Source organism: Mustelus asterias, chromosome 13, assembly GCF_964213995.1.
Source record: "Mustelus asterias chromosome 13, sMusAst1.hap1.1, whole genome shotgun sequence".
NCBI classification, from domain to species: domain Eukaryota; kingdom Metazoa; phylum Chordata; class Chondrichthyes; order Carcharhiniformes; family Triakidae; genus Mustelus; species Mustelus asterias.
Window position 1 is genome coordinate 96,617,339 of NC_135813.1, and position 23,545 is coordinate 96,640,883.

Sequence of the window (23,545 nt, forward strand, 5' to 3'; positions counted from 1 at the left end):
CCAAAGATCCCTAAAGGCAGCAGGAGAGGTAGTTAAGGCTGCATATGGGATATTTGCCTTTGTTAACAGAGGTGTAGAATACAAGAGCAGGGACGTTATAATGGAGCTGTATACTCTAGGCCACAGCTAGAGTACTGTATGCAGTTCTGGTCGCCACACTATAGGAAGAATTGTGATTGCCCTAGAAAGGGTGCAGAGGAAATTCAACAGGATGTTGCTCGGGCTGGAGTGTTTCAGCTATGAAGAGAGGCTGGTTAGGCTGGGATTGTTTTCATCCAAGCAGAGAAGGCCGAGGGGAGACCTGATTGAGGTGTACAAAACTAATAAGGACATTGATAGGGTGGATAGGAAGGAACCTTTCCCTTTAGTAGAGAGGTAAATAACCTGGGGACATTAGGAGAAGATTTAGAGGCAATTTGAGGAAAAACATTTTCACTTAGAGGGTGGTGGGAATCTGGAACTCATTGCCTGAAAGGGTGGCAGAGGCAGGAAATCTTCACAACATTTAAGAAGCATTTAGATGAGCATTTCAAACACCACAGCATCCAAGGCTATAGACCAAGTGCTGGAAAATGGGAGTAGAATAGATAGATGCTTGATGGTTGTTGACATGGGCCGAAGGGCCTTCTTCTGTGCTGTAAAACTGTATGACTCTATATACATTTCTAAAGTCAGCAAACCTTCAGTGAAATTGAGATGCATTCTCACCATTGGCAGAATGCTTGAGCTCTTACTTTCAGCAGTGAACACCAGTTGGTGGATTAAATACTGGTGAATTTTCCCATTCCTTTAAAGTGAAGTAATTTGCTATTCCTTGCAGCCAAGTTTAGAGATTCCTATTTTTATTCTGCACCATTCACCAGTAAAATCAAAATGTCAAACACACTTTCCCTGGGTAGCATTGCATGAATCACATCACATACAGCTGAGGTACCCAGGTTCAATACTTTCACAGCACTGTCCTGTGTACTGTCCGTTGGTTTGAAGTGCAAGTAACACTGTGTGGTTGCAACTCAAGTTCTCTCCTCAGGCTGCAGCCCTTGTTTTAGCGAAATTGATCTTTGGGTCATGTTGTCCTTACTTTTTCCGACAACTTCTTTACTTTGTGAACTTTGTTGTATTTCCACAGATGTTGTTATCTTATCCTTTTCCAGAATTCCCAAGATTCTGAGTCCAGTTCATCTAGATTCTTTGGGGGTCCAAGATTTGGTGTCCACACAAAATATTCGGTGTCTGGCCACAGTTCTGGATTTTTGCCTTGCTTGTATATATTGACTCCCACAGCGTGCGTGGTCAAAATGGTAGGGTCCTTACAAACCTCTGGACCTTGCAGATCCTCTTTAGCTCCAATCTTACTGTAGCCAATTGTTTATAGACAACTATAAACGGGTTGTTGCCATTCTGGGATAATCACTGGCTTGCCTGGATCAGGTAGCCCTTGTCATTTTTTACATAAACTGTGAGAGAGATCTAGTTTTTCAGAACTTACTGGCAATTAAGCCGTTTTTTTGTTTGCTTGCCAATAACAAAATTGATGGTGATATTAAGCAGCAATTAGAATAATCTCTGACAAAAATCAAGTTCAAATTAAGGCTAGAGATTGGTGAAGGTTTCTCCAAAGATGATGACTGTATCATGATGCCTTGTGGTACAAACATGTTCTTCAATTTCTGGAATTGCAATCCAATCCAACCCTGACTTAGGTGACAACCATTTAAACTAGGGCGTCAAATCTTTACACAAGTATAAACATTTATTGATCTGCTCGAGAATAACGATCATGTATCTTATATTCCAAATAAGTTGCACTTATGTGGTTTAACTTCCTAGATATTTAAATTACAACAATTGCAGGAAATGACAAATGAAGCTGCAGGATTGAGGGCTCAAATATACAAGTTTACACATTGAAACTGCCTCTAAATGGCAGTTTCATTGTGTTTTCCAGTCATACTTACTCTTTCCGAAATCCTGCAGGACTTTCCTTGCATGACACCATTACAAAGGCAGCACCCGGAAAATGTACATCCATGCTCAGCTTTGACTCTGTCACTGGGAACTCTTCAGATGGAAACTGTTCGGGTGAATGCTGCAGTACAACAACATAAACGTCAGTTTGATCAGTCACAAAAAAGGTAGTGTTGTCACGGGGAAAGGGTAATTTAAAAATCCTTCTTCAAATCACAGCAACACAAAATGACAAAACAAATGCATTAATTCTAGTAACAGATACAAACATTAAAATTACAGAATTTATTCATCTCTTACATGCATTAAAAAACGATTTACAGAAAACGCACTAAATTGAGGAAGGGAATTAATGTCTCAGTTTGAACTAGCAAAATGAATAGGTCTCTGTGCTCAGCCTTCTACACTGTTCCACATTGAGGACACTCTCCATCCTGTTGCATGGCACGACCACCGTGTGAAATGAGATAGATTTTGAACAGATCTAGCAACTCAATATTAGGCAGCCATGAGGTGGTGTGGGCTAAAAGCAGCAATGTAGTTGTATATGCCTCATGGCCTGGTATATCTCCCACTCTACCATCAAGCCAAGGAATCAACCTGCGTTCAAAGAAGAGTGCAGAGGACATGCCAAGAGCAGCATCAGACATAGTTAAAACTGAGGTGTCAACCTGTGAAGCTACGTTACAGGACGACTTGCATGCCAGTGAAAGCAGCATGCAATAATCAGAGCTATGTTATCCCACAACCAACACATCGCATCCAAGCTCTGCAGTCCTGCCACATCCAGTCACGAATAGTGGTCGACAATCAAACAGCCAACAGGAAAAAGAGACTCCACAAATATACCCATCCTCAATGATGGGGGAGCCCAGCACATCAGTGCAAAACACAAGGCTGAAGCACTTGCAACTATCTTCAGCCAGAAGTGCTAACTGGATGATCCATCTCTGCCTGAGGTCCCCAGCATCATAAATGCCGGTTTTCAGTCAATTTGATTCACCCTATGTGATATCAAGATAGGGCTGAAGGCACTGGATACTGCAAAGGCCATGGGCCCCAACACCATTCCAGTCTTGAGGAGTGTGCTCCAGAAAAAGCTACACACTTAGCCAAGCTATTTCAGTCGTTACAACACTGACATTTACTCAGCAATGCAGAAAACTCCCCACAAAAAGTATGACAAATGCAAACTGGCCAATTACTGCCCCATCAGTCTACTCTTGATCATCACAAAAGTGATGGAATGGTTTGTTGACAGTGATATAAGGGATAGGATTTATAGTTATTTGGAGAGTAATGAATTGATAGGTGATAGTCAGCATGGTTTTGTGGCAGGTAGGTCGTGCCTTACTAACCTTATTGAGTTTTTTGAGAAAGTGACCAAGGAGGTGGATGGGGGCAAGGCAGTGGACGTGGTATATATGGATTTTAGTAAGGCGTTTGATAAGGTTCACCATGGTAGGCTTCTGCAGAAAATGCAGATGTATGGGATTGGGGGTGATCTAGGAAATTGGATCAGGAATTGGCTAGCGGATAGGAAACAGAGGGTGGTGGTTGATAGTAAATATTCATCATGGAGTGCGGTTACAAGTGGTGTACCTCAGGGATCTGTTTTGGGGCCACTGCTGTTTGTAATATTTATTAATGATCTGGATGAGGGTATAGTTGGGTGGATTAGCAAATTTGCTGATGACACCAAAGTCGGTGGTGTGGTAGACAGTGAGGAAGGGTGTCGTAGTTTGCAGGAAGACTTAGACAGGTTGCAAAGTTGGGCCGAGAGGTGGCGGATGGAGTTTAATGCGGAGAAGTGTGAGGTAATTCACTTTGGTAGGAATAACAGATGTGTTGAGTATAGGGCTAACGGGAGGACTTTGAATAGTGTGGAGGAGCAGAGGGATCTAGGTGTATGTGTGCATAGATCCCTGAAAGTTGGGAATCAAGTAGATAAGGTTGTTAAGAAGGCATATGGTGTCTTGGCGTTTATTGGTAGGGGGATTGAATTTAGGAGTCGTAGCGTTATGTTGCAACTGTACACAACTCTGGTGCGGCCGCACTTGGAGTACTGTGTGCAGTTCTGGTCCCCACATTACAGGAAGGATGTGGAGGCTTTGGAGAGGGTGCAGAGGAGGTTTACCAGGATGTTGCCTGGTATGGAGGGGAGATCCTATGAGGAGAGGCTGAGGGATTTGGGATTGTTTTCGCTGGAAAGGCGGCGGCTAAGAGGGGATCTTATTGAAACATATAAGATGATTAGAGGTTTAGATAGGGTGGATAGTGATAGCCTTTTTCCTCTGATGGAGAAATCCAGCACGAGGGGGCATGGCTTTAAATTGAGGGGGGGTAGTTATAGAACCGATGTCAGGGGTAGGTTCTTTACCCAGAGGGTGGTGAGGGATTGGAATGCCCTGCCAGCATCAGTAGTAAATGCGCCTAGTTTGGGGGCGTTTAAGAGATCCGTAGATAGGTTCATGGACGAAAAGAAATTGGTTTAGGTTGGAGGGTCACAGTTTTTTTTTTAACTGGTCGGTGCAACATCGTGGGCCGAAGGGCCTGTTCTGCGCTGTAATGTTCTATGTTCTATATCAAGTGGCAATTACTCAGCAATGACCTGCTCACTGATGCTGAGTTTGGGTTCTGCAAAACAACTCAATTCAGGAGGGGAGGCGAGTGGCTGTCCTTGACAACAAGGTAGCATTTGACTGAATGTGGCATCAAGGAGACCTAGCAAAACTGGAGTCAACGAAAATCTTGGGGAAAGCTCTCCACTGGTTGGAGTCATACCTCGCACAAAGGAAGATGGTGGTGGTGATTGGAGGTCAATCATCCCAGTTCTAGGACATCAAGGAATTCCTCAGGGTAGTGTCCTCGGCCCAAACATTTTCAGCTGCTTCATCAATGATCTTCCCCCAATACAGTCAGACATGGGGATATTTGCTGATGACTGCACCATGCCCAGCACCATTCATAACTTCTCAGATACTGAAGCAGCCCATGCCCATATGCAATAATGATGGACAACACTCAGACTTGGGCTAAGTGACAAGTAACATTTGCGCCACACAACAACAATCTTCAACGAGAGAATATTCAATCATCTCCTCTTGATATTCATTGGCATTGGCATTGCCGAATCCCTCCACTATCAACATTTTGGGGGTCACTATTGACCAGAAACTGGATTAGCCAAATAAATACTGTAACCACAAGAGCAAGTCAGAAGCTGGGGATTCTGTGGACAGCAACTCACCACCTGACTTCCCAAAATCTGTCCATCATCTACAAAGCACAAGTCAGGAGTGTGATGGAATAATCTCCACTTGCCTGGCTGAGTGCAACACTCGAGAAGCAGGACATCATTGTCAGGAAGCAGAGGTAGTTTTAAGCGATTTATGTTTGTATTTTTGGAAGTTAGAAATAAAGTATAGACATAAATGAGTTTAAAGTAGTGTTTTTGTGTAAGAGGGTGTAAAATTCTAGTTAGATTCATGTCAAGACAAAGGGGTTTGCCTATTTGGGGTTTTTGGGTTTTGTTTTAAATGATGCCTCTATTGTGCTTAGTGTTTACAGCATGAAAGAAAAGAGCAGCTTGGAGAAAGAATGAGCTGTTGCTTAGCAACCAGGGACCTCACCTTTAGGGAAAAGACCTGGGGTAGAATTTTGCGACCTCATGGTGTCAGTTTTGCAGCGGGAAAATATCGTAAAATCGGGTGTGATGCGACTAGCAGGTATGGCGCCCATTTTCATACCTATTTCCATTTTACCACAAAAAAAATTGGTACGATCGGGAACCCACCCAAAACGGGTGAAATGTCAATTTGCATTTTCTTACATTCATCCCAATGTAATTAGCGAGCTTCACTCCCAATTGTCCGAGATCACCTGCCTTAACGACCTCATTTGCTGCAGCCAGATCAGTCGGAAAACACCTCAAGTATAAAAGTCGCATTGAGGCGCTTGAGCAGAGAGGGTGAGCAAGGAGGTAAGTCTCCGCGCTGCTCAGGGGAGTTGTTTCATGGCAGCAATGTTGCATTTCAGGTCAGGGTCGAGTGTGTGGGAGGTCGCCGTTGTTCACAGGGTCTGACTTCGGCCTCTCAGGATGGACCTGGCTCAGAGCACTGACTTTGGGTCTTCGCGCTGACTCTAGGTCCTGGTGCTGGCAGTAAGCACTGTTGCAGGTGGGTTATGGGCTGGAAATTCTACAAAGTAGCAGAGCTGCAGCCTCAAGACTTGTCAAGCAGCACTCTCTGTCTGCTTCTGCATGGGTTCTGGGTGTGTTTGTTTGTGAGGGGGGGGGGGGGGGGCAGGGGGAAATGTGCGGTGGTGTTGGGTATGGAGAGCTTGTATTGCTGAGGGTCTGTGGAGGGGGGGGGTTTATGGGGAGTGTTGCTGGACTGGGGGGGCGAGCACTCCTGGTGGCTGTGAAAGTGATGGCCACCTTAAACTTTTATACAAACAGGTACTTCCAGACTGCCAGTGGAGACCTTTGTGGCATTTCCCAACCATCCGTGCACAAATGTGTCAAGGAGGTCACGGATGCCCTCTATGCCCGGGCTGGCCAGTATATTAAATTTGACTTGGACCAGGCCCAGCAGGAAGCCCGGGCTGTAGCATTTGCAGCCATCGTGGGGATGCCAAATGTGCAGGGGGCTATAGACTGCACTGATGTCGCCCTCAAGGCCCTGGTGAAGAATCTAGGAAGATTCATGAACAGAAAGGGCTTCCATTCAATAAATATGCAATTGGTGTGAGACCATCAGCAATTGGTGTGAGATCACCTGGAGATTTACAATAAAAAGTTTCCCAAGAGGTAATACCTCTAGGATTGCATAAGCAACTAGCCAGCAATTGGAGAAAGTGTCTCCAATCACTACAGAGAACTGTTTAGTGAATCTTCCTTTCAGAAGTGAGTGGACACCACTCAGTGTGAAGCCTAACTGGAACACATTGCCTTGAAGTCAGGTTTGGCCAAAATTCCAATTCTGTTTACTGTTTCAACTCTGCATTCTTCTAAACATTTTATATTTTTGAAGGGGATATGTTATTCATTTAAAATTTACTTTCTAAAGTGTCCCTGAGCCAACCTACACATTGTTCAAGGGTAGCTATTCAATTGACATCGTTGCTGCTTCTGCCAGGATTTAGCACGTATGAACAGCTAGAGGTAACTTTCCCTCTAATTTTCAAAACCCAATGTGATTGGGATTGACGTGGTGTGCCCAACTGAACTGTGCTTTGTAGCACAGATGTTTATTCTGTTTCGCTGTCATCTCAAAGTAGCTTTCAGCCAGATATGGCCAGTACCCTGTGTTTATAGCCCTGAAAGTTCAGACATCGGTGTTGCATGCCTGGTGCCAAGATTCAGGATATCTGCTCTGGGTTGGGGAGGAACTTGCGGTGGGAAGGGGAGAACCCCATTGTCATGATCAATGTAGGTATGAACGACTTGGATAGAACAAGAAAAGAGGTTCTGCACAGAGAGCTTGAGGTGCTAGGCACCAAATTAAATAACAGAACCTCCACAGTTATAATCTTTCGATTATTATCTGAGCCACGTGCAAATTTGCATAGGGCACAAAAAATGTTGAGAGATGAATATGTGGCTCAAGGACTGGTGTGGGAGAAGTGGGTTTCAGTTCATGGGGCACTGGCATCAGTACTGGGGAAGTGTAGGCTGTACCACTCGCATCTGAACTGCACTAAGACCAGTTTTGTTGCAAATCACAACCAGGGAAGTAGAGGGGGTTTTAAAGGGACAGGAAATGACTGAGCCGAGAATCTATCTATTTCCTCCTGCTGATGATGCAGAAATCTTTTTAAGAGGCTCACTGAGCATTTCAGCCACTTTTTTCAGTTGCTGACTGATTTGTTATGTATTCCCAGCATTCTATTCAGGGACTTGAGTAGTAATGCATAAAACTCAACATCAAACATCAATTATTTTTAATACATTCCTCTGGTCTGGAGGAATATCTTCCAATTTTCCCACCTTCTGAGCGAAGTTTACCACAGAAAGAGACTACCTGCATACTGCTGTGTTAACTTTGAGGTTTGCACTGTCCGGAAATGAAACAATGATTCTATCCATCAGTTCCTATTCCCCTCATTCTTTCCCAATACGTCCTCCACTTGAATTTCTCCTCCAATCGCTACACCTTTAAGACCCATAATTGGCACTACCTGTCCAATTCTAGATGTATTTTTTTGTTAACCTAGATGGTTATCGTTAAAGCAAGCAGCCAACAACAGAACAAGGGTTTGGATAATGGCGATAAATCTAGTTTCATAAAAAAACTTAAATTCCGGTTTGTCAAATAGAAATCGAAGGAATTCTACCTGTAGGAAAGAGCAGATCTGCTTTGTTAAGTCCAACAAACTATCTTCACCCTGGTGTAAGGCTCGTGTTATAGCAACTGTAAGCCATTCCCTGATGGAATTGGAGTTGCCTTGGTAGAAGAGGTCAGTGGGAGAGCAGTTCTGACCCTGGTTACAGTGTTGGAGAGACTGAGCCAAAAGAATTGAATTGGAGCTGATTGTTCCATCTGCAGGGAAAGATACAGAATAAATTTCTTAAATTATTTCGCTGACCTCTCTTTTTCAGATACAGGATCTTATTTCAGGCACTTGGCACTTTGATGAATTTTCTTCACTCATTTATTTACACCCCCACCCGTACAGGACTTAATCAACACAAACTCTTACAAGCAAGGGTGAACATGAATTGGGGACTCAATTATTCATGGTTCCCAACTTTGCTGATGCCAATATTATTTAAGTGAACTAAAGAGGTTTTACCAGTCAGAAAAAGTTACTCCTTTACAATGCACTAACACATTTCTCCCTTGACTTCCCAAACATGACTGGAGGATTATGAAAAGCTAATGTCTATCGCCAAGCCGCTCCCAGATATCTCTAGTCACCGGTGTACCAAACAAACAACACCAGGCTCACAACATGGTTGTCTCATTAACTGGATTCCCATTCTCTTTGCGTCCCCCACATATCAGACTATAGAATTGCATCAACAGAAACATGGCTGTTGCTTCATAGTAATGGTCACACGATCACAAAGGAAATATTAACACATTCCTGACATTCTGCACTGAAGGGGTTAAAAGCAAAGCTGCAGATGCAACTGCCACATAGGGTACACTCCTCATACAAAGAGTGAGAGAAGTATAAAGCAAGGGATTATCTTCTGGATTTTGAATTGAGGAGTTTCTTTATATTAAAAAAAATCTATTTTCTCTGTTCCCCAGTTCTTGGGCTCACCCTAACATCATTCCACAGCTGGGAGAAACAAGTAAATTTGTGCTCTCTTGCATTGCTTAAGAAATAACTCTTAGGAGACAAATAGTGGCAGTAGCTAACTTGCCTACAGATTCTCAAGTATGTGTGTGGTTCTCTCTCCTCCATCATTCACTCTTAGCCAGAATATACCCATCAGATATAAAATTTCCAACAATTTTTTTAACAATGAGGAATTGAATGGAAGTTTGTTCCTTTCCCAGCTTGCTGCAATAAGGTGAACATGGCTCCTGAACAAACTGCAGTTATTTTAAATTGAAAATATACAAGCGGGTTATTTTTCAGCTTCAGATCAGTTTGTCATTACCAACCTGACAGTGGTGGGGCCAGCAGTTGATTGGACAGTAATTGCAGGTGCTCCAAGGTGATGTCCCGTACCGCAGGAATATGGAACAGTCGGGTGAATGTGTGTGGTGACTTGGGAGCGAAGATGTTCAGCAGTGCCATACGGCAATACAGTCTGGCCAAAGAAGCTTCACAACGCAGTAACTCTCTGTAAGCAGCAGTGAAATGATGAAAATACATCAAAGCAAATTGGAAAAAAGGAACAATTGAGAATAAGGCCTCAGAAGTCTAATTAGATCAACTTAATATATGGTAGGTCCATACAAAAATCTGATGGCAACAGGGAAGAAGTCTAATCCCCCACAATTGTCCACTATAAAATTTGGTGGGACGTTGGGGGAGTGGTTTGCAGATTAGGGAGAAATGTTTTCTATTTCCACTGTGTCATCTTTCCTATCTAAGTCACACTCGCACCAGACTGAAGAATGGAAATGTTGTTTCTGGGCACATGGCATCAGCTTTTCTTATCTCATTGTCCATTTTGTTCAGTGAGCCATCAAGAATGTGCACTTGTATCTGTTTGTTGGGATGCAAGTGGTGGACAAGGCAGTGAGAGAGACAGTAAGGCAGAAAGACAAAAATAATCTCAATATTGAAGGTGTGAAAAATATCTGGTTTATTTTGGATAATCAATGGTTTGAGAATAGGACAGTGAAGAGTATGCAAGCAGTCAGTTTAGAAGGAACTGTTCTTCAAAAAAAATCTTGTAAAAACCACATGAAAAATCTAAATATTCCATTCATCTTTGAGTGTCAGTGTATAATTATATTTCAAGTATCAGAATGTACACAAGACTCTGGTTATTACTACGAGCACTTAAAAAAAAACATTTTTAACCGAGCACTTGGTTTCTGTTCTCATACAGCATTTTTAGCACTGAACAGAGAATACTGATAATGTCAGGAAGGGAAACAAGGAAGAGTTATGTAACTTATGACACTGAAAGCAGTCAGGCTTTAAGGTAATGGCCATTTCATAACTGGACTGATTCATTTGCAGCACATCTTATTTTTAAAATTACAAACTAAGGTGAAGTACCAAAGTCAACATACAGATTAGAAAAAGTTCAATTGGAAAGTTTCAGTTTTAAAAGCTGTTGACTGTAGGAGAAAGAGACAGAGCAAGGTAATAACAAAGGTTATTTCCTCGTCTAAAACGGAGTAGAAGCAGGGCACTTAAAAGAACTGCTTGCAAATAGCTCATTCCATGCTTAATACAACTGAAAAGCAGACTTTTACTGTCAACTTTTTATTCAGAAATACTGAATTCACAATTAAAAAACTGGAATGAACATCACCCTAAAATGATGCGATAGTTTTACGGTCCTAAGAAAGAAATAGCTACATGGGAAACTGAAGCCAATGGTCAGATAGCAATAGCATAAAGACTTCATTGTCCGTTCAGGCAACTGCAAAGTTCCTCCTTCATCCAGTCAGGCTGGCTATTTGATATATTTCAGGATTGATTGACATTCATGGTAGAAGCACACAAGTACAAACATTTTCAATTTATGTTGGTTAAGTACATATTGTACTTAACCTAAGCAACTTCCTATTTAATAAAACCATCAACTCATCTTAACTGGAGTTTCCAAGTGTATTCAACAGGTTGCAGGTCTTGACTGTATAACAGCTGATCTCAAATGTAGTGACACTGGGATCAGTTCTTCAAACTCCACTTTATGTTTCAAACATTGATCCTTAACTCTGAAAGAACCTACCTGTGAATCTGGATGTTTGTATTGTCCAGTGTGACTAGCCCATAAGCAGCTGTGCGTCTGTATCCTGTGGGAGGGCGTTCCAGCATATCAATTGGGTACCAATAACGAACCAACACACCTTCACTTCGCAAGTATGTCTCCACCTGAACCAATTCATTTACCTAAATTGGGATAAAATGAATGGACAGTGTGCTTTATGTCAACTGTAATGGCAGTGGTAATGTATTAAATAGCAACAGGAGTGCAAACAGTAAAGTGAGTGAACATTAAACAACCAGAATCCAGGATACTTGTCATGCATAGAGATGCAGAGAAGAAAAAGGCAAGAGACAGTGGGCAGTGAATGTGATTTGGTTTCCTGCTTTATTCAGTGCTAAAGCTGACCATTTTGTAGATCTGAAACAATTGATAAGTTGGTCCAAACAGTGTATAAAAGTAGCCCATCACTACTCCAAAAGAAACATTTGGCATTCACATCGATACATAGAAGCAGCCAAACTTATTTGGGTTCCTCTCAGTTCTTCAATGTTGGAGAGTTACATAAAACTAATAGCTTTTCTAAAACAAGAAAAGTGAAGACTCCAAATTCTGTTGTGAAGAATTGTTTTGACTTAACTCCTAACATTAGGACTCACCGGTGGAAGTCATGGCCAATTACAACAGGAGTGTGTCATTTTCTTGCATTCTTTGTTGAGATTCACATCAAACGTGTGTTTTGATTCAGAACTGAAACAATACTTTCCAAGCATTTAATTTACTTTAGACACTGAGGATTGACGTCACTTGAGATGTCAAAGAGGAAACGAATGATTGCAGGCATGTTGCATTTTCTGACTTTGTGGAACAAGGCCTCCTGTACTCCCACTTTCTCCTTTTCTTCAGCATCACACATCTTCCTCATCTACAAAGACACTGAGCCAAACCACGCCTTTTATCAATTCAGTGGCACTGATATCAGTTGCTGGACAGGATACCCCTTGTTAGAATTTTCTCTGTTTCTGTATGCCATTGTATTGAATAAACTACACAATTTATTCATTTAGGGACAATAAATTAAAGTGATTGATGTTCTCAGCTGAAACTTTTTTTTAAAAACTTACCGTATCAACATCAAGAACAACTCCATTCAAGCCAAAAGTTTTCATCATTCCTCGGATGGCAAACTTTGGTAAAGCAGTACCACCAGTGCTGCTGTTGAGATTATTACTGTCTGGATACCGGATCACCACAGTTAGGCCTGTAGCCAGACAGAACAAACCATCATTATTTAGTACTGTACTAGAACAAATGTATTCACTCACCAAAAGAGGTCAGGTTCACATTAAATGCTATATTCTCTGGATCACGCAGAGCTCCTCCAAACCAAATCAATTAATTGTCAGCTCAAGTTCTGTACAGGTCAACAATGACAAAAATACAGTTGATCTCGACCACTGATGCTCAAAGTTGCTTTCTGGGCCAGTCAGCTGCTGATGGAAGCCATTTACCTTTACCTCTGATGCAGACTACCTTTTAAATATATTGAGAAGGACTTTGCTGCCTCTGACTGCATTGCTGCAAGATTTCTTCTAACCATGTATTTGCTATTTGAAAGCAGTTTTGTTTGATAAAACAGGGCCCAAGTTCTTCAGGGGAAGAACCTTGTAGTAGGTAAAATAAGCAGATTAATGGGCACAGAACTTACTCCAAAAGCAAATCATCCACCTCACTGTGAGCAGGAGAAATGCAGAGCTACAAATTACATGACAGATCCATTAAGCTACAGTGCTACAGGAAAAATAATTACCTTTGCGAACTTTATCGGTTGTGAATTTATTGGCTTCATCTTTAATGTCCTCAATGGTTGGGAGGTAGAGATCTCTGGGTATGCCACCATTCTCTTCGTACAGGAATTCGACAGTCTGACGTGCAATATCCACCATACCTGTTAAAAAAACAATTATCCATTTGAAGATTATAATGCAACTTATCTGACGTACATGAACAACCATACATTAAAATTACAAATAGTACCATAAAATTACGAAGAGAGGGAAAACATTAGCATCTCTATGTCTTCATTATAGCTGGGCAAATTTGAAAAAAAAAGTCTTACCTTGGAGGAAAAATCTTAGCTTTAACGGCACGGTAGCATAGTGGTTAGCACTGCTGCTTCACAGCTCCAGGGATCTGGGTTCGATTCCTGGCTTGGGTCACTGTCTGTGTGGAGTTTGCACATTCTCCTCGTGTCTGCGTGGGTTTCCTCCGGGTGCTCCGGTTTCCTCCCACAGTCCAAAGATGTGTGGGTTAGGTTGATTGGCCGGGTTAAAAAATTGCCCCTTAGAGTCCTGAGATGCGTAGGTTAGAGGGATTAGTGGGTAAATATGTGGGGGTAGGGCTTGGGTGGGATTGTGGTCGGTGCAGACACGATGGACCGAATGGCCTCCTTCTGCACTGTAGGGTTTCTATGATTCTATGATTAACCTTCTTGCACATGTTTACCATTCCAAAACTATGATTTATCAGGGAGTTATTCAGGTGTCAAAAAAATTGATTTAAACAAATTTGTGTTTTTGTTAATCTTAGAAACCCTACAGCACAGAAAGAGGCCATTCGGCCCATCGAGTCTGCACCGACCACAATTCCACCCAGGACCTACCCCCATATCCCTACATATTTACCCACTAATCCCTCTAATCTTTGCATCCCAGGACACTAAGGGGCAACTTTAGCATGGCCAATCAACCTAACCCGCACATCTTTGGACTGTGGGAGGAAACCGGAGCACCCGGAGGAAACCCACGCAGACACGAGGAGAATGTGCAAACTCCACACAGACAGTGACCCAAGCCGGGATTCGAACCCAGATCCCTGGAGCTGTGAAGCAGCAGTGCTAACCACTGTGCTACCGTGCCGCCTTGCTAAATGCTAAATGAATGCTTCAAGATTAAATGCTGTCTCGGTGCTTGTGTTGTAATTATGGAATTTGTGTAATCGCAATTGGCAACAAGCCTGAAACAATAGCAGACATATATTTCTGGAAAGTGAGTGCTATGTAAAAAAGAGTATACATAATTCTGGGGACTATTGCCAACAGATTGAATGGGCAACTGAAAAACTGTTTCTCTGCACTAAGGTCAAAACGCCATGTTTTTGCAGAAGAGCATATTTAAAAGGTTTTAATGGAGGATAACTTCAGCATAAAACCCCACTTATCAAGAGATTGAGAAGGTCAGTCCTGGGACATAATGTAAAATATGGCTCCCCCCCCCACCCAAGTGCCATGAAAATAAATGATATTGGAGTTTCTAATCTAGTACTTGGCTGCCATGTTTTGCTTTTCCATTATGTTTGCAATTATAAAAGCAGATCTGGCATTCCTTCTCATCAGTCTTGAATTTGCCATGTTACCTTTATCCCAATATTTGTGTGGCTGAGTATCTGAGAAATTGTGTGGAGGTTTGAATGCCTGTGGCAATTCAAGGCAGAGGAATACCGAAAGGAGAGCTGGAATTCCTGGAAGTGGATCCTTGCTGAAAACAGCTGAGAGAAAGCATCATTTGGAAGAAGATTCTAAGGCTGGTCTTTTCGAGAGGGAAGTTTGGGAACATTCGTGTGATAATCATCTGGGGGATTTGAGGAGAAATGCACAAATGTTCAAGTGGGGGACACCTGCCATTGGATTTCAGAGTGGGGCATGTCTGACCACAGTCTGTTGGTTTACAGAGAATGTGTATTTACTGAAAACATTATAGCGCAACATACATTTTGTAACCAGTGAGATTCTTAAAATATTTTTTTTTCTGTTGTTAAAAGGTAATTGGCAATTCTATAATTTTGCTCATCCACATTTTCTAAAAAAAAATTAACAGTATTTTGAGCCAGGGTTCCATTCTGGGACTTTCCCGTCCAGGAGTATCAACTGGGATCGTAACAGACTTTCTCAGGAGGCTAAGGAAATTTGGCATGTCCGCTAAAACTCTCACCGACTTTTACATATGCACCATAGAAAGCATCCTTTCTGGACGTATCACAGCTTGGTATGGCTCCTACTCTGACCAAGACCACAAGAAACTACAAAGGGTCGTGAATGAAGACCAGTCCATCACGCAAACTAGCCTCCCATCCATTGACTCTGTCTACACTTGCCGCTGACTTGGAAAAGCAGCCAGCATAATTAAGGACCCCATGCACCCCGGATATACTCTCTTCCACCTTCCGTCAGGAAAAAGGTACAAAAGTCTGAGGTCATGTATCAACCAACTCAACAACAGCTTCTTCCCTGCTGCCAGACTTTTGAATGGACCTACCTTATATTAAGTTGATCTTTCTCTACACCCTAGCTACATCTGTAACACTACATTCTGCATCCTCTCCTTTCCTTCTCTATGAACACTATGCTTTGTCTGTGTACTTTTCACTGTATACTAATGGATGTGACAATAATAAATCAAATCAAAAAAACGGGGCAGTCTTGAATAATGCAAGTCATTGATTGGGGTGCACCACAGCTGCAGGCTGTTTCCTGTAAGGCCCCACTTGCACTGATATGTTGCACGAAAGCATTGACCAATGCGGAAATGGTTGAGGAGTTCCCAAAGTTGGCATGGCAGGTTGAAACTGGGTGGGCAGGCTGTGGGATATGTGATGAGGAAGTGGTTTATTGTAGCAGCATATTGGTTCAATTTCTGCTGCCACAGGGCTTCTGCTCTTATAGCCTTGGTACGGTGATCTTAATGTGGAGATGCTGGCGTTGGACTGGGGTAAACACAGTAAGAAGTCTCAACACCAGGTTAAAGTCCAATAGGTTTATTTGATAGCAAAAGCCACTAGCTTTCAGAGTGCTCGCTGCTCCTGACTCACCTGACAAAGGAGCAGCGAGCGCTCCGAAAGCTAGTGGCTTTTGCTATCAAATAAACCTGTTGGACTTTAACCTGGTCTTGTGAGACTTCTTACGGTGATCTTAGCCAGACAGGATGGCACGAAGGGAGCTGAGCAGCAGGTGGATTGGTGTTTCCACTACACAGTGATCCCGGTGTAGTGGAAAACTTGGTTTGATGTAATCCTTCAGGAGCCTTCTTGCTGCAATCTCCCTCCTCATGTGAGGGGCAAGAGGGTGGTCATGACTGGGAAGTAGGGGAGTTAAATTGATTGGAAGGTACCCAAAATTGTACACATTGTTGCGTTGAGCTGGGGATTGAAAAGACTGGTATAGGAGTTGTACCATATTGGTGCACAGTACACTGCAGTCAAGTAGACGATGGCAACAGTTGCTGTCCTTAAGTTTTGAGCACCTGCACCTCATGAAGAGCCAGCAAGTTCGCTGAGCAGTGACTTTCGCAAGTCCCTGCTCAGCAAACATCTCATTACCAAGGTAAATGAGATGTTGTCTGCGATTCAATCTCTTGCCACTCAAGGAGATGTTAAATTCCCTCTTGGTGCTGGCAATGTGAAGGTGGAATATATTTGAGACTGTTTTGCTGCTGCTGGGCTTATAGTGGTTGGCCGACTTTGCAACACTGTTGTTTAGTTGTGTAATACAGTGCTATAAGTTTTCATACATTTCTTTCATAAATCTATACATTTGATGGTTATATTCAATTGCTTCTTGTTGCTACATTTGCACTTCACAGACATTTGTGAACAGGTGATGTGCAAGCAATTAGTTCCTCAGCAACACTAGCTGCAACTCACTTTCCTGCTACTGTCAATTATTGTCAATGGAGTAGAGCGACATGCTGTCACTGAAAAGGCAATTTTATACAAAGTGTCTAATCCTTGGGCTCTTTATGACAAGAACTTATGTATATAGCATCTTTAACATGACAAAACGTCCCAAGCTTGTTCAAAGGAGTACTGTAAAGCAAAATGTGACACCGGGACACATAGCGTGATATTGGGATAGATGACCAAAATCTTGGTCAAAAAAGTCAGTTTTAGGGAGCATCTTAAAGTAGTAAAGAGAGGCAGAGAGGTTTGGGGACACTTAGAGCATTAGATATTGAAGGCATAGCGACCAACGGTAGAGTGAAAATTGGGGATGCTCAAAAGACCAGATTTGAGGATGGAAGATATCTCAAAGTTGTGGGGCTGCAGGAGCTTACAGAGGTAGGGAGTGACAAGGCCATATAGGGATTTGAAAACAAGAATGGCAAACAGTTAAAAAGCAAAAGGAACCCAATGTGTTTAGAGATGTCTTCAAACAGGAGTATGTAACAATTCAACAGAGTACTTTACTCTTGAACAATCTGCTAGACATTTATTCATCACATTAGATTGCTTAGAACTTACCAAGCTGCAGAGCACCCTTTATTTGATCTAATCCAGATTTTCTTTCTGCTTCATTCCGGAATCGTCTACGAATGGTAGGAAACACTTTGGTTTCCCAGGCTTTGACTAAAAGTGCGTAGTGATCCTCCTGTGGAAGGACAACATAAATCACAGAAACCAGACACTGCTAGTTGACCAAATAGCATTCTGCAATTAATAGGAGAAAATGATGATAAAACAAAAAACTCAATCACTCCTGCTTAGAATTAAACCTGGAAATCTGGCTAATTCTTCACTTGTTTGCAAGTATTTTTCATTCAATATATTTGTCTCCATTTCCCATGTCCCATAATATAGAAAGCACACAAGTTACATATTACAAGGAGAATAACTTGTATTGAAATACAGAATATACTCATGAGTGGGCTGACCGAAAACCTCATGAATGATAAAAATATAAATTCTACGCCACAGTTCTTCACAATCCATTATGGTTCGATCAGATGAATACAATTAAGTAAAATATGCATTTCAAAGTGCAATATGGTTCTTGATGAATTGTTACGTTACCAACACTAACCAATGGGATTTGGGTTTATGATGGGCCTGAACTTGAACACAAATCACTATCGCATGTGTTACTATCATGGTGCAAATATCACAGCAACATAAGGCTCCAGCGACTTGCGTCATAATTTGTGGTGGCTTCTGTGCCACACAAACATTAACCTAATCAAAATAATTCATAATTGCCCCATTAAAACAAATGGCAATTGTAAATTTGTTGCATTTATGTCAATTTTCATATAGCTGTCACTTAAGCCTGAAAACTAATGGAATTGGAAACCAAATATTGTATTACCTGCAGACTTGTATTTGAGGAAGCAATTATTTTGGAGTTGCACAAATAAAAGAAACCACAAACAAATTGATGTTTGGGTTACAACACTGTTCAATGAGACGTAATACAATTTAACACAGGAGGCAGTGAATTCCAATGGGATAGGACTTCTGCCATTTGCCATTGTGAATTCCAAAGTGATACACGGAGAGCTTACAAATCTCACTTGTAACCGTATGCCTGTTGTCTTGTTTGCAGATGGATGCATCATATATGGATGATGGTTTCTATTTAGATTGTATGAATAAAAACAGGACGACAGTTGCCTGCTCAAAATTGCAGCATTTTGCATGGGAAAATCAGAATTCCTCCATGCTCTACACATTCAAAGACAACATCTGTCTCAGGTGGTGTGATACCATTTAAATGTCAGGCACGATTATTAAAATGTAACAAATAAAGTGGTGAATATGGTAAAATTTGTCATAGCCCAATATGAAAACGTAAACACAGTTTTAATTTTTAAAATAATTCTACTGGTTTATTTATCTACCGCCAGCTCAGGTGTTCGCTCCTCTCTCATCATCTGGTACATGCCATTTTGGTGGCAGAATCAATATATTGGCCATGCCTCCTCAAATTTACAATTAGCTGTGGCATAATCTAATCAGCTTCCCATTAAATTGTGGCATCAACTGCCACTGAGGCACTAGGAAGCAAAATTGCCCAACTGGTAGTAAATGTCAATAATATCCCCATTGCAGCGACCTTTGAACCCATAGTTCATACACTCCCAATTGAGAGATCACTTCTCAGTCTGGGAAAAGGGACTAAACTGTTTCAAATAACATTTGAATAATTCTAATGTACACAAAGAAAACAAACAGCTAATTTTCATTTCTAACTTGAAATTGTCTATCACTTACTCTTGGAACGTCATCGTCATCATCATCATCACTTTCATCGTCAGCTACTGGTGACGGATGACAGTATGGACCAGATATCAAAAAGTTTTCATAGCTCAATTCCACTTTATAATGGCAAGAGGCGTCACTGTCATATTCTACAAATGAGAATAAAAGATGCCACATTAGGCACGTTTCCTATTATCAAGTGGCATATTTAAGAACTTACAGAAACCGTGATGATAGTGTGCTAGTGATATATTTTATATTTAAGGGAAATGTTTTAAGGTTGAGCTTTTTTTTTAAACAGGTAGTCAGTATGTTTGGAGGGAATGCAGCTCAGATCTTGGGACAGCAGGATAATTACTCATTTTAGCCATTTAGTGTTTAGTTAGGAGTTAATGGATTTTTATTTATAGGTGGTTACCCCTGGGGCTTTTGGTTTTGACAGGGTCATGTGATAATGTAGTTAATGGGAGGAGCTAGAGATATGTAGCAGAGAAAAAACAGCTTTCAGTTCTGGTTGGGGTTTGTTTAAGGACAGAGGTCTGCAAGCTGCTCTCTCCACAAAATCTCTCTGAAAGCTTCAAGGCTGTTCACACTCAATACAGCAAGTATATTTATGGTTGCTAACTATATTTAAAGTGGTTTTTGAGTCTGTAAGAGTGTTGCTTATTTGGAACTGAAACAGTGATAAGTTAGAAATTAGAGCGGTTTCTTTTCATGTTTAAATATTGTTCAACAGGTGATAGTTAAGCTGTTTCGTCTTGTTAGGAGTTATACTTAAACTGTGTTATTAAATAAAGTTTGCTTTTACTATAAAAGACTCCCAATTTGTCAGCTGAAGTGCTCCTGGAGTGAAGCATCCTATCCTCACATTTATGCCAAAATAGAAAACTGTTGGGGTCTAGGCTGGCTTCTTAATGTAATTTGGGATTCTGGTCCAGGGCTCTAACAAAACTTTAATCCAGTCTAAAGCAAAAGTCAAAAACAAAATACTACAGATGCTGGAAATGTTTAGCAGGTCTGGAAGCATTTGTGGGGCGAGAAACAGAATTAAGGTTTCAGAACTCTTCTTCTGATCTTGTAAAATATTATCTCCAAGGTTACAGGCTTGAGAAAGGCATCAAGGCACACAATTCAAACATATACAATAATGTTGGTTTGGTTCAGTTGCATGTAGAACTGACAGCTACTTTTTAAGTTTGAGCTGTCGGTTGTTTAAGCTTAAGAATTTCCGGTCGCTATTCTTAAGAATGATTAATTTCTATTACTCAAGTCAAGGCGGAAATCTTCAAGAGTTCAGAAAGAGCAGTATAGCCCACCCAATGATCAGAAATACAAGATTAAAATTACAATGTCTATAACAATGTTAATCTAAAGAACAGTATTTTAATGATCTTGTATATTCTTTTCCTTTTGAGCTAGCTAATATAATTTTAACATTAAATATGCATTATTGTTACGTGCATTTATTTATCGATTGTTGAAGAACTTGTATTTATATAACATTTTTCATAACCTCAGGGTATTCCAAAGCACTTTGCAATCAATGAAGTTCTTCGGAAGTGTTGCCACTGTTGTAATGTATGAAATGCAGCAGCCAATACAGCAAGGTCCCACAAACAGCAACGTGATAATGGTTAGATCATCTGCTTTTGATAGTTAAAGCCTGAAAAAGCTCTGCTATTCCCAGAGATGAAAGAGGTTCAGAACAATTCTGGTAACTAAAGTGTTTGAAAAAATGTTTCCTGCATATTCACTTGGGCATATTATCAAAAGCTTACCTAGTTTCTAGGTCATAAGGAGATCGCACTCATCTATGTGAATAGTCTAAAATACTGAAGTCAAAACAAGCTAGAGTAAATCTAGAGGATGGTAAAGTCCAAGTAACGCAGCACCAATACACAATCAAATGTCTTTGAATGAGAAATGTTACTTACGCTGTTGTGCTGCAGCAGTTGCTGCAATTCGACAGGGTGGACCATGGGACCCAGTATCTGATGCCACACTAGCACCGGCATCATTGTCGCTGTCAGAGGCCATGGCAAACGGCAAAGCCTCAAAGTTGGCACTGATTTCCTCGGCTAGATCAATACATAGGTCAGCTGCATTCCGGTGTGCCTGACCCTCTGCATAAGCAAAAGGACGACACCCAAAGTTTGCACGAACTTTAGTATTCTATTAAAAACAAGCAGATGGAAACAAGCAATTGCAAGCTCAAGAATTTGCTCCATATAATTAGAAATAACTAGAGATAATATACTGAAGAACAAATTGATTAATTTTGTCTTTTGATATGGGCTTATTTGGGAGAATGTGAATTCTCCACTCTGGAATCCATCAGAAAACCACTAAACAGCCTATTCACCTTTAATTGCTTCATATTCCCAATTTAAAAGATAAAAGACTTGAGAATGTCTGAAATGCTTTACAGCATTTTTGAAGTAGAATCAATGTTATAGTAGAGGAAGTGCAATAGTCAATTTGTGCACAGCAAGGTTCCACAAACAACAACATGGTAATCAACAGATAACCTGCTTTTAGCATTGTAGTTGAAGGATAAATTGGCCAGGACACCAGGGAGAACTCCTGCTCTTCTTCAAAATCGTGCCATGTGATTTTTTACCTTCACTCCAGGGGATAATTCGAATCTCATCCAAAAGATGGGACCTCTGACAGTGCAGCATGTTAAGTAAGGAAGTATCACGACTCGTATTATTCAAAGACACGCAAATTCTGCATGAAATATTGTGTGCCAAGATCAGCATGTCTCTTGGGCATACTGTATCCACCACTTGTTGCATTCAGCCTCCCTCTTTAAACAAGCAATAATCATCTTTGAATAAAAGTAATATCTTCACATTACTTTGGTAATATTCCCCCAGAAGCAAAATACTAAAGCCTTCAATTTGTTTTTCTGGTAATGCAATTAACAAGGAGCCAGTGAAGACGAAAAAATTGAAAGCACAATCTCGACAACAAAAAGATTGGATAGTTGTAGTCGTGCAGTTTTTAAGAATGATTGTAAGTTGTTCAAGGAAATACATATTATAGCACATCTACCACACAGAATGGCCATGACTAATGGGCAACCTATGACATTGATCTGCCAAATATTCTGGTCAGGCAAAGGCTTTGCTGGACTCATGGATATTTTTTCTTTTGCAGTACACAGGGATAGAACTCTTTATGTGTCTTGCACTGCTCACCAGGTGAAAGACAGAAGAGCAGTATAGAAGATTCCCCAGACTGCAGCAAAATTAAATGGCCAGCAGTGACTAGGCTAGTCATGTAGCTTCAAAGCAAAATGGAGCCTGGCAACCTTCACCTAACTCCAACATTTGTCAATTATATGCTAAAGATCATCGGAACAATTAAATCTAATGTAACAAGCATCTATCGTGAAAAACTGCCCAAATGTCACCTGTTGTCGTGCACTCCATGTTAGAATAAGCTGTTATTTCCATGCTGCATACTGCAGCTCCCATATTCCTGAATGTTACATGGTTAAAGGATCTGATCTAAAGTAGCTCAATTCCATAAAATAAACATGTGGCACAGTAGCAAGTTCATGTTTTGGGTATCACAGCTTCATGGTGGAATTTATTTTGATGATCTCAGTCCATCTTGAAACAATACAAACCTTCTACTCATCATCTGGCGTGTGTGCTGAAAATGAATGATAAATGAAACAATAAATTACCTTTTTCTGAATGTGAACTACTGGCCACATGCCACCAGAAACATCTTCGAGGAATGGGCTCAGTCGCTGCCCACAATATGTGAAATATACTCTGCCCTTTGATGGCTGTCCCGGTGGTGGAGGGGTTCCATCGCTTCTCTCCCAACCAATACCTGCTACATCACCTAGAGGAGGAAAAGAAGTCGAGGAGGAGAAAAAATATATGCTGTGCGACCTATTTTAATTAGTGTTTTAATAGTTTTTAATAAAAGGTGAAGATAGTTACAGGTTGTGGCTGAATCAGTTTAATTAGTGAAAAACCAACCGCAAAGGCGTGGAGGTTTGCTGTTCCTGGTAATAGTTATTTATTCCTATAGCAAAACAGCCATCATTTACACTCCCGATTGTTCAAATGTATATTTTGGAAAGTGTTCATATGTTCACATTAGTTGGGAAAGTCGTTACATTAGTTTTTGATGTCCTAAATTGTTGAACTGCCTGGAAACTCTGACACTATGGTCTCC

The 23,545-nt window shown here is 41.1% G+C and overlaps 1 protein-coding gene across 6 annotated transcripts in view; it reads right to left on the reverse strand.

Moving 5' to 3' along the window:
• hectd4 (HECT domain E3 ubiquitin protein ligase 4) overlaps positions 1-23,545 on the reverse strand; it is a 270,502-nt gene that overhangs the window by 44,720 nt on the left and 202,237 nt on the right. For all 6 annotated transcript variants that reach the window (XM_078227339.1, XM_078227343.1, XM_078227340.1 and 3 more), the window contains exons 49-58: positions 23,043-23,206; positions 21,280-21,517; positions 19,358-19,494; positions 17,612-17,738; positions 13,128-13,265; positions 12,442-12,578; positions 11,342-11,502; positions 9,588-9,769; positions 8,305-8,510; positions 1,959-2,089 (exon numbers count right to left, since the gene is read on the reverse strand). In XM_078227339.1, the coding sequence (XP_078083465.1) occupies positions 1,959-2,089; positions 8,305-8,510; positions 9,588-9,769; positions 11,342-11,502; positions 12,442-12,578; positions 13,128-13,265; positions 17,612-17,738; positions 19,358-19,494; positions 21,280-21,517; positions 23,043-23,206 (1,621 nt within the window). The remainder of the gene's footprint in view (positions 1-1,958; positions 2,090-8,304; positions 8,511-9,587; positions 9,770-11,341; positions 11,503-12,441; positions 12,579-13,127; positions 13,266-17,611; positions 17,739-19,357; positions 19,495-21,279; positions 21,518-23,042; positions 23,207-23,545) is intronic.